General features: G+C 33.3%; 1 protein-coding gene and 1 non-coding gene across 2 annotated transcripts; both read right to left on the reverse strand.

Moving 5' to 3' along the window:
* Positions 1-4,556: 4,556 nt before the first annotated feature.
* On the reverse strand, positions 4,557-4,629 carry TRNAA-CGC (transfer RNA alanine (anticodon CGC)). The gene has a single exon. It is a non-coding gene; the product is annotated as a tRNA-Ala (tRNA).
* Positions 4,630-13,176: 8,547 nt separating this feature from the next.
* LOC132064957 (extra-large guanine nucleotide-binding protein 1-like) lies at positions 13,177-17,880 on the reverse strand. Its single transcript, XM_059458138.1, has 8 exons — positions 16,754-17,880; positions 16,326-16,463; positions 16,138-16,242; positions 15,872-16,054; positions 15,586-15,760; positions 15,097-15,338; positions 14,824-14,987; positions 13,177-13,997 (listed from the first exon to the last, which is right to left on the reverse strand). Exons 1-8 carry the CDS (start codon positions 17,828-17,830, stop codon positions 13,403-13,405), a joined length of 2,679 nt encoding a protein of 892 aa, XP_059314121.1. The 5' UTR covers positions 17,831-17,880; the 3' UTR covers positions 13,177-13,402.
* Positions 17,881-18,894: the final 1,014 nt, after the last annotated feature.

Here is an 18,894-nt window from a genome sequence, read left to right on the forward strand (position 1 = left end):
ACTTACTCTACGCAAGAAAATTTGAAAGCGTTACAGAGTAAATATGATACCGAAATTTGGAGGTCGAAAAAAAATATCTTGCTAATGTAGATTTTTTCGTTTCCAAATGGTGGACAACAAATCGGTGTAGATCAAGCTCAAGACTTTATAATGATTGTTGGAGAGCTTAGGTCCGAGGAGATCAAAATTGGTGATAACCTTATTGTTGTAGCATAATAGATAAACTTCCACCTTGCGTGGAAGGAATTTCAAAAAACTATGCGCCTGAAACAAAAGGAAACCTTCTCTTGAGACGTTGATTATGCGAATCCGCATGGAGGAAGAGGCAAGAGGCCAAGATGCACTTTTGCAAACGGAAGAAAGCAACTTACAACCGTCACAAATAAGGTAAATTTAATTACTTCAAATAATGCTGCTCTAATGCTAACAAAAATACCTCTATGAAGCCTAAGAAGAAAATATTCAAGAAAAATAATGGTAGACCTCCCAAGAAAAATAATGGTGGTAACAACCAAGCACAAAATCAACAAGCACAAATTGGAGGACCATGTCATTGTATGGCGAGAGTGGCATATTGCTCGATTTTGCAAGTTTCGGAAACGTGGTCCTACACCTCGGTAAAACGTTCAAGAAGGTACTTGTGTGGAAGGTGATATGTACATAAATATGGTTGAAAAATGTTGATGGATGGTGGGCTGATTACGTGCAAACCGTCGTATATAACTGCTATGACAAAGATTGGTTCAAAGTGTATCTCCCATTTAGGAGCCCAAAACCATCGTGCTTGGTGATTCTCACGCTACTCAAGTGCTTGGAAGGGATGTCGAGTTGAGCTTTTACACTCGGAAGAAGTTAACTTTAAAAGATGTGCTTTATACTCCTTCTATGAGAAAAAATTTGATGTCTAGTTTTCTTCTTAATAAAGCAAAGCTTGAAACAAATTATTGAGTGATCATATGTAATATAAAAAAGGTATTTTTGTGGGAAAGGGGTATGCTTGTGATGGATGTTTAAGTTGAATGTTGAGATGAATAAAGTTACTAATTCTATTTACATGCTTTCTTCCACTAATTTTGGCATGCTCGTTTGTGTCATATTAATAATCGTTATGTGGGAATCATGAGTAGTTTAGGATTAATCCCAATGATTAAAAATGATTTTTTGAAAAATGAAGCTAGGCTTGTAGTAAAAGCGAAAATCGCGATTTTCAGTTGATAGAAAAAATTTATTAAGAAATTCATGTGTTATTTGTGAACTTGGAGAATTTTAACTCGTGGAGGAAATAGATATTTTATTACTTTTATTGATGATTTTCTACTAAGTACACATATGTTTCTTTGATGAAAAATAAAAGTGATGCTTTGAAAATTTTAAAATTTATCTCCATGAAGTTGAAAATCAGTTTGGTAGAAAAATAAAAAGAATTAAGTGATAAGAGGTCGTGAATATGAGTCTAATGAGTTTAATTCTTTTGTTAGATCATTGGGAATAATTGGTCTACTCATGTTCTCCTGCGTCTAATGGTGTGGAGAGAAAAAAATAAAACTTTGTTGAGTTGACTAATGTCATGCTTATTGGTCTAGTGCACCTCTAAATTTTTGGGGTGAAAATTTTAACTGCTTGTTATGTGTTAGATCATTGCCTCGTAAAAAAATAAAATTAACGCCATTTGAATTGTGGAAAGGTCACAAGTCAAATTTGGGATACCTAAGAGTTTGGGGTTGTCTAGCTTATGTAAGGCTAATGGATCCCAAAATAAGTAAATTGGGTAAAAAAGTTACTACTTGTGCTTTTCTTGATTATGCTTCAAATAGTACAGCCTATAGATTTTTAGTCTTGAAGATAATATAATAATAGAATCTATGCTATTTTTCATGAAAATAAATTTCCATTTGATTCTAAAAATAGTGGGGGTCATAGGACTAACGAAAATATTTTGTCACTACCTAGTTCTTCTACTTCTGTTTTGAAAAATAAAGAAAGTGATGATTTTGAGTTAAGAAAAGTAAAAGAGCTAGAGTAGAAAAAAGATTTTGGTCTAGATTTTTTATGTTTTTAATGTTGGAAATGACCTCTCATATTTATGTTAAGCTTTATCTTCACATGATGCTATTTTTGAAAGAGGCTGTAAATGATGAAATGGAATCACTTATTTCCAATAAAACTTGGAAGTTAGTTGATTTACCACCGGGTTGTAAAACAATTGGGTGTAAATGGTCCTTAGAAAAAAGTTAAAACCGGATGGCTATTGATAAATATAAAGCTAGACGTATTTACTAAAGGTTTTAAAACAACTAGAAGGCACAGAATTTTTGATACTTTTTCTTTCGTTAACTAGAATTACATCGATAAGGCTTTTAATTGCTATTCTGCAATTTTTGATTTGCATATTCACCAAATGGATGTAAAAAACTGCTTTTTAAATGGGGACCTAAATGGCGTAATTTATGTGGAACAACTCCATGTTTTTATCCCAAGAAAGCAATAAACTTACTAAATCTATATGGCTTCGCACCAAAGCAACGGCATGAGAAATTTTTCTCGTGATTGAAAATGGTTTAAAACAAACGAGTGTGATAGGAGTCGTCTATCTTTTGGAATAATTCACGTATTATTGTTTGCCTCTATATTGATGATTTATTGATGTTGAGCAATACGAATGTTATTGGTGAAACTAAAAATATTCTTAGAAGCCATTTTGAAGAAGAATCTTGGTGGGCAAATTTTATTCTTGAATAAAAATCTAAAACATGTGATGGAATTTTCCTTGATCGTCATTACTCGATTTTGAAAAAATAGTCTTTATTGTGACTGTTGCTAACTCCTTTTTGATTCAAGTAATTGTTTTCTGTTCAAAGTGAAAATGATGTGATAAATCAAAAGGATTACTGGAATGAGCTTTGGATGTATAGATCTACACATGTGCATATGCGGTAGTACTTATCGGGTCATGAACAATTGGCACCATGAGAGTTATGAAATATTTAGTTGGTACAAAAACCTATGGCTTGTTTTATAAAAAAATATCCAAGGATTGAACACTTTATATGATTCCCGTTCTACCACCGGTTATATTTTTACGTTGGCGGTGGCGCTATTTTGGAAATCAAAAAAACAAACTATTATTGCTAACTTTAAGTTTACTATTTCACCGTTTTTAGCTTCAATGAAGCGAAAAGATTTATTATTTCAAATTCCTTATTTTGAAAAACATTCCTCCTATTTTTAATTCATTGTGATAGCACCGCCGCAATTGAAAATTATAACGGTAAATGATTTAAAAAAAATACGATGCTGAAGAACATATTTGACAAATGGTACCATTAACGTTGATTATGTCACCCGTTGGAGCATCTTGCATCCACTAACCAAGGCTCTGCAAGAGAAAAATCTTCGGCGGGATAGGATTGAAATAAATTAAGCAGGTCGTATGCAAACCCAACCTTGGGGACTGAAGATCCTATAATGAAGGGAAAACGACATATGATGACACACGAGAAAAATGCACTATTTTATTTATTCCTCCCTGTTGGGTGCATTATTCTCATTTGGGTGTAATGAACTGAAATTCTAGCTCGTATGAGCGGGGTGTTAAGTTAATGAATCATTAATAGAATCTTCACCAGTCGGGGCTCGTTCTCCTCAAAAGCACTCTATAAATTTTGAACGTGCCGCATTATCGATTATTACAATAATTTATTTCCTGTGATCATTCAAGAGACTACTTATTGGTTTTAATAAACGAGGTTTTTTATGCATAATAGTCTTCCTTCTACTAGTAAACTCTCTTACACAATATTAAATTAATATTGAGCATTTTAATATTATTTTATTGATATTAAGTGTCCCATATTTTTGTTCGACCATTCATGTTTGGCCACAAATTGGCAATTCTTACGTTTTTTCTTGTACCATAATACGGCTATTTCTTTATAGGGGATAGTGAGGATAGTAGTCTCTTCCTTATTGGTCTTTCATTTCCTCAATCATTTTCCTTGTAACTTATCTTCCCATTATCACATTTGTACTCCATATTCACAACGTTTATTGTCCCTTTAATCCATTCTTTTGATCAATTAATTCAAGGATGAATTTTTTCAATATAAATAGTTTGTCATCCTTACTTTGTGGATATCAGAAAAAATATAGTGTATGAAAAAGTTAAAGAGTTTTTTTCTCCGTTACAATTCGTCCGCAGTTTGTTAGTTATACGACGCGATCGGTATTGTATCCAAAAAGACACCTGAGCCCGTAGTCGAGTTGGCATCTCCTTAATCCGCGCCCCACCAAATATTTTTATTTCTTCATTTTATTTTTCAATTGTAATGGTAATATTATTGTATTATCACCAACAGTGTAGATATCTACTTACTATTTGGTGATGAGAGCTATAAATGAATTGCTTCTTTCTGATGTACAAGAAGTCCTCATTTCCAGCCCTTTGATTTCCATTTATATAGATGAAGAAACTTTTAATCTTATAACACTTTGGCTAATTGCCAAAATTAATACTACTAAGCTACTTAGCATCCACATAGACCAAATAAAAAAGGATGTGGAGGTGCGGGGAATCGAACCCCGTGCCTCTCGCATGCGAAGCGAGCGCTCTACCATATGAGCTACACCCCCATTTTGTCTTTTCCTCTCATTGAATGATATTTTTATGCATCCGTTTATGCAGCAACTGGAGTAGCATTTATGGGAATGGGAGAAAATGATCTAATAATACTTTTGTCAAAATCTTTTCCTTGATTGAAGAAAATTTGTCCTTCAAACAATTTAAACTAGGGCAAAGGTGCAAATATACCCCTTAACTTTGCGATTTGGAGCATATAAACCTCTCGTTAAAAAAGTGGTGTATATACCTCGTCACATAAAAATGGTTAAATATACCTCGAGAGGGATTTTAAAAAAAAATCATTTAGCTTATTTTTTAATTTAAAAAAACGCCGTGTAGCTTTAAAAAAAGTTTACTCATTTTTTTTAGGTAGACATATTTTTCTATCGCCACATGGTAAATTTTTTTCTAGTGAGTTGAGTCTGGTTAGTTTTAAAAAATATCTCTGTGTCCTTAAAAAAAAAATAAGTCTACCCATTTTTTTAAACGAATCAGACCCGACCCAGCTTTAGAAAAATATGTCTACTCGAAAAAAAGGGTAGACTTTTTTTTAAAGCCCCGTGATATTTTTTTAATTAAAAAATAAACTAATTGATTTTTTTTTTTTAAATCCGTCAAAGAAAAGTGATATTTCGTTAATTATTTCAGCATATTTATACCACTTTTATAATCTGTGATATTTTCGCAAAATATACAGTATTTGCACTTTTTCCCTTTAAACTAATACGTATGAAATATTGAATTAATATTTACTCATATTCTATAATGTTTTAAACTAAACATTTTACAAACTAATTGTTTTTTATTCCACATTTTGAATTGCTATCTTAAATACTACTTACTTCTTATCCAAATCAATAAAACAATCTATTTAAATTTCTTTCTCGTAATAATGGAAGTTACTTTTAATCATCACAACTCAGCAAGTGTTAGGCAAATTGATAACGAGAAAGGTCATAGCAATCAAGTCTACAAAGTCACCTCGATCAATAGTCTTTATTGTGACTAGGAATGCAATAATTTCAAATACATTATTGGAATGAGCTTTGGATAAGATCTACACACAATTATTTATGGGTCATGCATACATGTCCAATTGGGATTGGCTTTTTATCCACTTCTATTCTTATTTTGAAAAGTTTTTTTAAGTTTACTATTTCCAAGCAATGAAAAAAAAGATTTACTATTCTCAAGCATCAACAACTTTGAAAAAGAACTTGATTTAAAAATATAAGAACAATAATGAAAGGCAATTTCAATTTTTACCCTTAAAATGCATGCAGTTATTGGTAAAGAAAATGAAGAGACCTGTTGGAAATTAATATGTTTATGGTGAAGTGATCTACTTCTTTTGAATGAATCATTAATAGAATTGTTGGTTCTTCAAAATCTATAAATTTAAATTTAAAACAAAGAATTCAGATACATTATTGGAATGATTTTTGGATAAGATCTTACACAATTATTAATATTGAGTCATGCCTGTATGCTTGACAAATTGGCGTTGCCTAAATATGTTCTTAGTTAAGCTAAAAATCATTTTCCATTTGTTTATTTGTCTAAAAACGTTTAAGCTACAAATTTGTAATTGGTGACCCATTCAAACAATTTAAGCTAAAAATATCCTCCGTTACAAATTTGGGTCAAAAACACCCCTCCCGTCATTAAAGTTTTCAAATACACCTCTTCATTAACGGAAATCCCCAACATAACCTGATTTTATTTTTAAACCCGCTTCATTTAGATCCGACCCAACTAAATAAAAAAACTCATATGAGTTACCAAACCTAGTGGCTCCAAATGTAGGACTCGGAACAAGTTGTTTGCATATGGGTTTTAGTATGAAATATGGAGTATAGCTTAAAACGAAATCGAGTTATTTTGGGGGGTTTGGAAATTTCTGTTAAGATAGGGGTATTTTTCACCCAAATTTGTAACGGAAGATATTTTAGCCCTTTCCCCAAAGTATAGGGACATTTTTTACCCTTTTCCCTTTTTTAAATGGGTCACCAAAAAAAACGTCATTTGCTTATTTTTCTGAATTTAACATAGGGACCATTTTTAAAGTTGTTCAATCTAACAAATAGTCGTTCTTTCAACACTGGTACAAATGAAGCATACATTCGCTGAATTCGGAGGTGAATCAAAAGTGTAATCTATGAATTCACGATAATTTAGTAATCTACTAAATATCTATAAACATTTAGCTATGTACTCATTATATGGTATATTAATTATACTAAAAATCGTTATAAAAATACTTCAAATTTTGGATCTGTTTCAGTCGCTGATCGATACTAAATTAGCAATAAAAACAACACACCTACTGAAATCCTCAAATCCCAGATCTTTAGGATAAAATTTACGTAATCCTTTCTATCTAAGATTCATACTATCTTTACGAGTAGAGTGTAATTTCCCATTTACCCATGCTTCAAAGGAAAATAAGAAAGGAAAGGAAAATAAAAGAAGTGGAAATCGATGTAGGTACAAAAAAAATAGGACAACAAAATAGCAAGATATAAAGCAAATTCGCAATAGAGAGGAATACCCATCGAAGAATAAAAAAACTACGCGATTACTAAATAACACCACTCAACTAGATCTTTACACCTTTCTATCTAGATTCATGTTATCAGTGAGTTAAAGCTGATCATGTGCTGTCTAATCACCTTTCTAAGTTCTTCTTCGATCTACCTCTATCTCTCCTAACTCCTGCGATAACCAACCTCTTACAGCACTAATTTGCATGCGAAACAAATTATAGGAATGACTTTCACACGTTATATCATCCCAAAAATGTATCCACCAAAACGCGTAGCCAAGTGTCCAATTGGTTGGAAAATTCCCAGGATCTCTAAGGATTCTACTTCTTTTCTTATTTTTCAAATGAATAAATTTAATTTTTGAAAAAGTAAAATGAATAAAAACAAAGTAAAAGGCCACCAATCACGTGGATGAAAGCATTAACAGCAGCACCGCCTGTAGAAATGCTTCGTTTCTATAGGCCAGAAGGACTGCATCGTGGAACGCAGTTTTGTCAATTATTTAGAACTTTCTAAGTAATTAATAAATATACACAAAGTGAAAACAAAAGACTTTTAAATTCATTTGTGGTCCTAACCTACAAAGTACAAACTAACAAGCTAGTCTTTTTCTTTATACCTTTCTCAATTTCTTCCATGTTTATCATTTCACTTCTTTGCAATAATATATTTTTTGACCCTATTTTTGAAATACTTCTCAAAATAATTTTAATGATAAGAAGTTACAACTTGTAATACTTATTTACCTTCTAGATACTTACAATTTACTCTAGAAATATTTAGTAATCAATGTAATAATTCAGACCAATACCTAGAAGTTTTGACTGTTGTACTTCAAATGTCATCATTTTAAAGAAAAAATAGATAGACGGACGTGTAAGGCAATTACCTTATTTTGTCGGGTTTTTGTTACCTCTCAGCAACACAAATATCAGATAATTTTATCTACTTAAATTTAAACAGACCTCACATGCGGAGTCGGCTAGTAATTTTGATATTCATAAATTTTTTGCATATACTCCCAAAATAAGGTATAAACTCAAAGTTCAAAAATTAATATACTAATAGAACCATGGGCATATCCTACTGTAATATACCAATTCCGTGTATTTAGGGAAATCTGCCAATAGATATTTTTTTTTCTCTTAAAACCACTCAATTCCACAAGGACCACACCACCCCCACCGACCTTCTGATTTCATACTATATAAGTAGATCCTTTTCACTTTCCAATTTCATCAAAGTTTTTTATATTCAAGATTACAAAAGCAAGAAAAAAGAGAAAAAGACAGGAACTTCTGCTAAAGAAAAAAAGAAGAAATAAAATGGCAGCAATAGTTGATGCTTGTGTTTGTGAGATCACAAAGCTAAGTGAAAAGGTCAGAGCCAAAAGCCTTTTCTTGTTGAAATCCCAGAAGAAAAAATCTGGGGACAAAGTTGAAGAAGGCAAAAAAGGCCAGAATTCTTCTTCTTCAGATGACAACACAATGTGTGAAGCAACTGTGTTTTTGCTAATGGATCGTTTTGCACCTTGTTGAAAGCATGAAGCATCAAGTACCTAATTGTAGTATATAAATAATCTCTTACATTGTTTTATACTAGTACTAGTATGTAGTATAAATGTTCTTGTATATGTATTTAACCTAAGAAATCTTTTTTATTTATCATTTAGCTTGGAGTTTTTCCCACTTTGTGAGATTTTACTGTGTATGTTGTTGTTATTGCATTTAGCTTGTCGTTACTCATGAGCCAGCTTAATGAGAATTGTGCTTAATGAAGAAAGTTTCTGCTTAGCATCTTTTGGAGGAGTTTTGATAGAGCCTATCAAAATGCTCAGGCATCCGACATTCACTTGTTCAGTTATTTGTCATACTACATCGCTGATAATTATTGTCTTTGCCTATTGAAAATTGTTTTGAAAACTCATATTGTTTTCTCGTTTATAATGGTCATCACGATGACGATTATTATATCGTGCCTTGCTATTGCCACGTTCACGCGCATTCATATGATCCCGATAATTATTTCGTTTTCTTTCGGATTACAATGTACTGCTATCACATTTGCTTTAAAAAATAGAGCAAATCCAGTGGGACGAGAGCTTCATGATCTTTTATCATAAGGATGTTATATTGCTCAGCCACAAGAAGGCATGTCATAACTTGTAATATTTTTTAAAATCCTTTTTACGATATTACTGTTGTAACAGTACCATATTTGAGACGTGTAAAGTGGAAGAGTCCTTTCTAATAAATCGTCATCATTCATAACTTTAATTGGGAAGTTACTCTACAGACAATAAAGTTATACTCACGTACAGATGTAAAATTTTGTAACCGTAAGTGTATCCACTCATAACGAATTCTTGTTAATATCGTTGACTTAAGGTGGCCATAACTTTTCTTCAAATCAGTCCACAATTCAAGTGGATATTTCAATGTCAAATATTCAATCATCAATCCTTCGTCCAGATGATGACGAAGAAAAATCATATCTTTTGCTTTGTCCTGACTCAATGCTTTCTTCACCCTTGGGTAATAATGTCACCAAAATCTTTAGCGTCTAAGTGAATTTCAACATTCAAAATTCATGACGAGTAATTTTTCCCAAAGATATTAAGTTCCACGAACTCAAATTAAATTTCGATAAATTCGATGTGATGAATTTACAATAAATAATAGGTTAGTATGTGTAAATAATAAAATTAAATAGGAAGGAATAAAAATAATTGCCAAAAAAATACTTCTAAAAGTCTATATTAATACTTGTGAAAGCATATTTCGATTTGTTATACTTACTATTTTTAAAAATAATTTGCACCATACTATATTAAATTAATTTCTTTAATAAACTTTAAAACTACTATTTGAGAAAATAAAAAATTATCAGTGCTATCTGATTACTCTAATGGCAAATAAGCCAAAGTCATGATCGTATGAGAAAGGTAGAGCAAAATCATTATATCTATTCTAACATATTTACTAATTGCTAGCATTAATTAAATATATAGTAGCTAGTTGTATATCTCATATTCATAAAGTTACAAATACATACCAGATGAATGAATAGACTCAACTTTGAAAAAACGAGAGTGAAGTTAGAGACTCGTACTAATAACGCGTTGTAATGTAGACAAAAATATAGAGACAAAAAGCAAAGGAAACTTTCTTATTTTTCTAAGTTTTCCATATATCACATCTCAATTCGTGTATATGTATTTGATCTAAGAATTTATTTATTTATTCATCATTTAGCCTGTTGTTTACTTAGGATCCCAACTTAATTGAGAGTTTTACTTAATGAAGGAAGTTTCTTTTGATCATCACAACTTGGTTGTTCGTTATCTTCAAATTAGGAAATTAAAGTGTTTGGCAAATAGATAATGAGAAAAGGTCATAGCAATCAAGTCTACAAAGTCATCGTCTTTGTTATGACTTGGAATGCAATAATTTCAGATACATTATTGGAATGAGCTTTGGATAAGATCTACACACAATTATTTATGAGTCATGCATACATGTCCAATTGGTATTGGCTTTTTATCCTTATGTATTCTTTACTATCTTCCCACGTAGTGATATAAAAAATTATACTAGTACTATACTATTAATTTCAAGCATCAAAATACTTCGAGAGATAATTTGTTTATAGTGAAAGATAATTTCAAATTTCATCCTTTTAAGTGAATGATAAGTTGTAGGTCCAATAAAATGAAGAAATTAAAGTGTAGACCGTTAATTAAGCAGCCAGCTTCTTTTAAATGAGTCACAAATACAACCATTTGTTCTTTAGAAGGTAACATTAAATTATCGTTGAATTACCCGATCTCATTTCAAATTATGTTTTCATTCTACACTGCTACAATTGAAACACATATCAATCGACCCGTATCAAATTGATATATGAAACAAAGTATAGAAATATCTTTCACCCATTATATCATCGCAAAAATGTAAATTTCAAGACGCGTAGCCCAGTGTCCCAATTGGTGGGAAAATTCCCAAGATCTTCAAGGATTCCACTTGTTTTCTTATTTTTCAAGTTTTCAAATAATTAATTTATTTTGTAAAAAAAGAAAAACGAATAAAAACAAACTGAAAGGCGACCAATCACGTGGTTGAAGGCATTACCATGCAGCACCACTTGTAATTGTTAGGCCACCATGGAATTTGAAATTTTGCAGCTGTTTGTCACCATTCTGAATTTCGTGTGTATATAGTGTGTAGAAATACTTCATTTCTTTGAGCAGCATTATGGAACACTATTTTGTCAATTATTTTAGAACTTTCTGCGTAATAGTAAACAAAGTAGAAACCAAGAACCTTTTGAATTCATTTGTGGTCCTAGCATAAGAAACTAACAAGGTAGTCATTTTCTTTTATAAATTCTCTTTTTCTTCTATGTTTTTCATTTCAGTTATTTGCAATTTCTACCCTTCACTTTTGCTTTTGTTCCAATTTTATGAAAATATCACTCAAACATTAATTTCTCAAATATTTTTAATGACAAAGTATTAAAATTTGTAACTCCTTATGTAGATTTGTAGACTTTAGTCTAGATTTGTGAAGACTCAGTGTGAATATTCATAAAATTATTGCATATACTCTCCAAATAAGGTATAAAATTGAGAATATTCTAGTATAAAATATACCAAGCCCGTGTATCTGGTTGGCACTTGGCAGATTTCTGCCTATAGATTTTTTTTTCTTTCTAAAAACCAATCAATTCCACGCCCCACGCCCTACGCCCACCCAACCTTATGATTTTATACTATATAAGTAGGCCCTTTTCACTTTTCAATTGCATATCTGAGTTCTATAATATTTTCAAGATTACAAAAGCAAGAGAAAAGAGAGAAAAAGAGAGCAACTTTTGTTTTAAAAAAATGGCAGCAGTAGTTGATGCTTGTGTTTGTGAGATAACAAAGATAAGTGAAAAGGTCAGAACCAAAAGCCTTTTCTTGTTGAAATCCCAGAAGAAAAACTCAGGGGACAAAGTGGAAGAAAGCAAAAAAAGCCAGAATTCTTCTTCTTCTTCAGAGAGCAAAATTGACAACACAATGTGTGAAGCAACTATGTGTTTGCTAATGGATCGATTTGCACCTTGTTGAAACCATGATTGTGGTATATAGAATATAAGTTCTTAGATTGTTTTATACTAGTATGTATAAATGTTCTTGTATAAGTATTTGATCTAAGATTTTTTTTTTTTTTTAATCATTTAGCCTGTGTTTACTCATGATGCCAACTTCAGCCTCTGTCCATCTCTGGTTATGTGATTCTTTTTTAAAAAACATTAGCAGATGGATGCTATAACTTCCTCCGGAAAATCATAAATTAGGGTGTGGCCATACAACATATTCTTAATTTTCGTTGTTTCATTGAATTCAGATCCACTTGTCTAGGACTCGATCTTGGTACTAGTCTATAAAGATCAAATTCCGAAGCCTGGGGGCTGGGACTATTAGTGAAGCAAATTCAATGAAACGATAACTGGTACCACAGAGAAATCGATAATTGACCAATCAGAATTGCTTTTCAGGATCTATAATTGCCTAATGTCCAATATATATGTATGCTACTGGACCTTATGAACATCAATCAAGAAGATGAGGGAAGTGAATCAACAAATGCGTGCAAAGGAGGGGATGTAAATGTAATTCAGGAGGAGTAGTTTACAGTATTACAAGTAACAATAGATGCAGATATTGTCGAATCAGATATTTGTATAAAAGTGCAGAAAGTATCCTAAAGCTACTTCAAAAACCAGTTTTTCTGAAGTTGTTACAAATACTTTTTGGGAAAACTTAAAGAAACACTTTTTCTTTAGGCCTTTTGTGCAGAATTTAAAAGAATATCCACAAGGAAAGGACACCTACAGAAATTCTGTAAAACTTCATATTGTAGCCATAGGATCGGCTCTTATTAGGGTCATTCTGTTTTCTGAAAGAAAAAGAAAAAGGCTAGTATCAACTTGTCAAGAGTAATTCAACTACACCATAGACTATAGAGGTGAAGGGTTAAACTTGAGCGTACATAGAAGCTACAAAAAATGTATCTCATTGAATAACAAATTCCCTTTTACAAGACTGTTTTCTGCAAATTGCAGAAGAGAACCTCATCTTTGTTGCGGAAGAAAAAATTTACAATATTTATAAACTAAGCATGAGTAAAGTGAATTCTCCTCTAAAATATGTACAGTGCCAAAAGGCAAAGCGGACTTAACAAAAGAATGATAACTATGTAGTTGTGCTTGCATCCAGAGTTGTGCTAGCCTCAGCACTCTCTGTTGTCCAATCACGCATTACTTTCCGCCTTTCTTCATCCCACTTAAGAATTTCCCTAGTGTATTTAAGAGCTTCATCAACACTATCAGCCTCCAAAGCAGTTACCTGTGCAACATACAACTTTCGGTCTGTTATGGAACGATATAATCGTTTAAACTGCACAGCTATGAAATGATAAGCACGTTGAGCCAACGACGGGTTGTTGTTGCAGGTTTTGCTGTCGGGATGACGACTGATCACTGGATTGAAATCCTGAAACCATTCACATTCAGAAAGGGGAGCCCGTTCAATTATTTCCTCTAATATGTCGAACTTGTTGAGTAATAAGAGGCAATGTTTCTGGGCAAAAGCTGGATGACTGACGATGTTTTTAAAGAGCTTCTTGCTTTCCATCATCTTGTTTGTGCAAACTCCATTGTAGTCTTCCAAATACTCAGTGTACTCCGTCAAGGAAACGCAAAAGATAACAAGGTCAACATCTTCAAACATCTCCAACCACCTGCAGTTTTTCGCAACGCAGCTCGCGTGCACTCTTATTAGTTGGTACCTACATTTGCAAAAGGATCAGTTGATCGAAGGCACCTCAAGCCCATTCTTTTATTTTAAGAATGAAACAAATTAGAACTAATTACTTAAAGCTTGATGATAACCAAGAATCAAGAAGCTGCTCAAGTATAAATGAATGCATGTTCATTACTCATCTAATACTATTGAAAAGTTTGAATGGAAAAGGGTCAAAAATGCCCTTAATCGATCAGAAGTGGCTCAAAAAGGCCCTCCTTCCACCTATCGGATCAAATTTGCCCCTCCTTCCATCTATTTGTTCAAAAATATCCTTCACGTATTAGAAATGGATAAAAGATGCCCTCCTTCCATTTATTGGATTAAATTTGCTCCTAACGTTATTTTCTATTGTCCCTCTCCATTAACGGCAAAATTACAAGACATTTCATTAAATTTCAATTAAACACGTGACCTTTATTTATTAGTCCAAAAATTCTGACCCAACCCAAAAGGACCCGACTCGTTCATGAGCCAACCCAACACAAAACTTGTTTTAAATTAACGCAACTAAGCAACAAAATCATTTTTCGCCTCTCGTTTTTTGAGTCATTTTTAATACGGTAAGGGCATTTTGACCCTTTTCCGAAGTTTGAATAATAATTGTCATGTATCTGATGCACATAACTACCAGCTTGCTTCAAGTGATAATAGGCTGGTTCTATGAAATAGGCACTCATGACAGTTCTTTAGGGAACACTTACCATATTTCCCTTTATGATGTGGCTATCAATAGAAGGTCCATAAACAGGATCTTTTTCCACCGTTCTAGGAATATGAAAGTTGTAACTACCAAGAAAGTGAGAGCTGACCTCATTGAGGAAGGATAATGATCAACTGCCTCCATGTAACTATCCTTAGGTGGATTAGGGAATGAAAAGTCCATGCACGCTACCCCATTGGAAGAAGTAATTCCCTCAGCATATAACTTATCCATATCAGAAGGGTTGTAGTCAGCCTTTGAAATCTCAACAGCCTGCCGAGGACAATAATTTCGTAAGTTGTATGTGGAAACAAAGAACAGAATACGAGAGTACTATCAATCCCTAACTCAGAATTGAGGCATAAGACAGAGAGTAACCTACATGATCTAAGAAATAATTGGCAACTCTCGGAAGCATTTCTAACTCATTTCTCCGCTGATATGTGGCCTGAAATGCTTTATGCTTCCACAACTCCTCAACTACAGCTGCGTACTCTCGAGTAGCAGCAGGAAAAATGGCCTCCAAATTTCCCAACATCATAGCTTGAAGAAGCCAATCGGAAAAGTTTTTCAGTCTGGGGCTGAGCGAATAGACATTCTCTTCTTCAATCAGGTCTGGAAGCACTGTTAGCAAAGATGATACTTAGAATCTAGCTATAGAACTCAACTCTAAATTTCACGATACTAATGCTTGGTAACGATTTCCATAGATACAAGTGATTTGAAAAAAAAAATCTTAACAGTATAGTTAATGAGAAAACTTAAACTCTTTGTACTCTTCTTTGTGATAACAAAGCAATACTTGTGATAACAAAAGGTAACAGAAAACTCAGTTAATACGGAGGTCTGGAACAACTATAATATTCAATACCTGAAGGTCCAGGTTCATCAAGCCGTTTTTTCCTCATTTCAACACGGTATTCCTCTTCAAATTTTTCACGCCCTTCGAGGAGTATAGCAATATATCTGTACAAATTTCTCTGGATCGTGTATGTAATGTTCTGATGCTCTTCTTCTGAGAAAGGAACGCGATATATAATTTTGGCCTGAAGTAGAAACAAACGCCTCTCTTAGCAACATATGTTATCTAAAATCATTCATTCTCTATACATTTTAAGTGATATAAATGCATTTAATTAGAAAACATATATCTGTACCTGTTTGAACAGAGTACTTGTTCCCGATTGATCACAACCAGCAAGAAGTAGTTTCAGTTTTTTGTTATCTGCGTTGCACGAGTCACCTACACCAAATCCACTTCCAACTTCTTCACCGGAAGAATTTTTAGACACGGGAGGAATAGGCAATCTCAAAGCAGAGCAAAGCAGCTTGTGTGTAGTCTGTAAAAAGATAACGATTATCAGAGATTATGAGAAAAAAAATAGGTAAACTGGTCAAAAGAAGTGAATGGAGAGAAACCAACCTTGTCCCATATTTTTCCAACCACATTGTTCATACCCTCTTCCTGGCATTCTCCATCAGCACTGAGCCAAAAGCAAACGCTTCCTTCACAGTTTATTCCTGCTAGCTGAAATGATTTGACAACATGTTAAGAACTCCAACCGCGAACATTCATAATTTCAGAAGACTTAATTAGTTCAGAAATCAAACCTTCAACATATACAGCTCTACTTGCGTAATTTCCCGATTGTTTATCAGAATATTTGTGCTTCCCTTGCTAGCATCTCTCTTAATTGTATCACCAACAGCTAGCTGGGGAGAAATTATCTGACAAGGCTTATGTCCCTCCTGTTTTATTAAGCCAAAGCAAAAAAACTATCAGGCAAACAACAGCATTAAGGTTTCAATGCAAAAAAGGGGTGTTTTCTTCGTTTTGGCCCGTCGGCCGAAATTAATTACTGGTGCTAGCCAAAATATACAAAACATATACACTACTTATGTATATTATAAGTATATGTATGTATAAAATATGTATATTAACATATACATTTGCTGGCTATTTTGTAAATTTGATCACTGAAAGGCATTGGAATGTAATTATCTCAAAAAAAAAAAAAAGAGTAGGATCTAACACTCACCTTTCCCCAGAATCCAGACACCTTGTCATACCAGTACTTCCCTGGTCTCAACTTCTTTGGCGGATCTGCACAGCTTTGCAAGTCGACCAACTCTCTAAGGGAAAGACATTTACCATTTACGCTCACGAGATGGGGTGGAAGTTGATTAGCTTGACATGACTTCTCCAATTTCATAATCTCATCCATTTGCCATTTACTCAGCAGCCTCTTAAGCATTGTAGAACACTTACCTAAAGAATCTCGTTTTGATTCATTAATACGGTAACCAATGCAAGTAATACATTTCCTTCCTTCCGGCATTGCCCCCATTGCTCTCAACACACAATTGATACAATACTTTGCACCACAAGCTATGCATACTTCCCTCTGAGTGAATCGATTCCCTTTATGACACCGATAACACTTCTTTGAGTAACTGCTTACAATAGGTTTTTCAGGAACCATTCCTGGCTCCTCGTCATCACTGTCAGTAGTAACATCACTTGAATGAATTTCCCGGAAAGTTACAACATTTGTTCTGCTACCTTGGTTGACAGAAACCTCATCAGCATAATCTTCCACCTCATGACAAGACAATACTTCTAAGGAAATATCTGGAGAGCTCAAAATTGGTTCCTCAGATTCTAAGCCAATGGGGTTCGGATGACTTAATACTTCTTCCTTGCATTCATCCGAACTTCCTGACAGCTCACGGGAATGATCATGGCTATCAGAAAATCCTAAGGTACCAGAACTTTCAATTCCATCTGATACTCTATAGGCATGATCATTCTCAACACATTCTGATTCTAAATCTGACTCTTTTGACTTTTGATTCTTGATTGAGGGATCACTACTCTTAACAATTGGTTCAATAATTGGTAGTGACAAATTTTTACTCAAAATAGCAGTTGTAGAAACTACTGAGGCAGTTGGAATCCGGTGTACATCAACGGGAACTACCTGAGGAATATCATAACTAACTGGAGGACCATTATACTCCTCAGCAAAGGAGTATTCTACATTAAATTCGTTGTCATGATTATCCTCCTTTCTTGAGGAAGAAACAGGGAAAAAACTTTTCAAGATTGCTGCCATTTTTAGTCAACTCAGTCCTAATCTCAAAAACTCATCAAGCACAATTTGATTAAAAGGGTACTCAACAATTCTAATCAACTGATGAATACACCCCAGAAAAAAACTCTTTCTTGATATAACCAGAAGCCAAAATGTTAACCCTTTTGCTCCTTTCTATTTTGGGAAGTGGGATAAGATCTTGGAAATGGAAACTGAATGCAAATAAGCAATACAGTAATTGCAATGTAATAACTGTTGGTCTTGAACTTCAATCTTACCAGAAAAGGGTACTCGAAAGTTGTAATTAAAACCTTGAAAACATGTTCCTTGATATACCCCAGAAGCCAAAATAGAAGCTTTTTATTTTTTTTGGTTCTTTCTGTTAATGGGGGTAGAGCTTGAGAATGAGACTTAGATAGATTCAATGTATAATTATACAATATAATGTGTTTTCTGGTCTTCAACTTTAGAGTCTTACCAGCAGAAATTCAAGACTGGAGACCAACAAAAAGTCTTCCAATTTTTTTTTTGCTTAGACCGTTTCTTCTTCTCAATTTATCAACTCAAAATACCTTCTTTTTTTTTTTTCTTGATCAACGCGTTTAGTAAACATTTACAAGAAAAAATGTCTTAAAAAATGTTACTATGACTGATGGTTATCTCGTTTTGAACTTTGAATTAGTCCAAAACATGGAAACTGCTTTGAAATGAGGGGTATGAGAGTGGAGGGGTATTTTTGACAATTGACTTAGAAAATTTGGCGCTGTTTTCATAGCATAAACCATCAGGCGTGCATGTGAACAAGACTTGAAGTTTGGAATCTGATTAATCCTACATTAGGTGAAGGTCAGTTTTCATTTTTTTTGTTTTATATTAGAGTTTAAGGAATTTATTTAACTAATTAATAACGGGTTCTTTTATAATTAGTGAAGTTGTTAGTCTTTCGTTGTTTGAATGTTTGATTAAGCAGCAACCACGTGGTTGACCCGGCGGTTAATTAGGAACCAAGTCTTTGTCTTGAGTTAATTACAAGTTCCTTGGAGGTCAGGTCATTCAATAAAATTTGAACGAGAAAAAATTTAAAG

Source organism: Lycium ferocissimum, chromosome 7, assembly GCF_029784015.1.
Source record: "Lycium ferocissimum isolate CSIRO_LF1 chromosome 7, AGI_CSIRO_Lferr_CH_V1, whole genome shotgun sequence".
NCBI classification, from domain to species: Eukaryota; Viridiplantae; Streptophyta; class Magnoliopsida; order Solanales; family Solanaceae; genus Lycium; species Lycium ferocissimum.

Bases quoted from the DNA above. Each gene is read 5' to 3' on its own strand.
- LOC132064957 (XM_059458138.1), bottom strand. From the start codon at position 17,830: ATGGCAGCAATCTTGAAAAGTTTTTTCCCTGTTTCTTCCTCAAGAAAG. The intron at 15,761-15,871 runs GTACAGATATAT...TTTCTACTTCAG, and splicing joins CAAGTACTCTGTTCAAACAG to GCCAAAATTATATATCGCGT. The intron at 13,998-14,823 runs GTCAGCTCTCAC...TTGCAAATGTAG, and splicing joins CATTATCCTTCCTCAATGAG to GTACCAACTAATAAGAGTGC.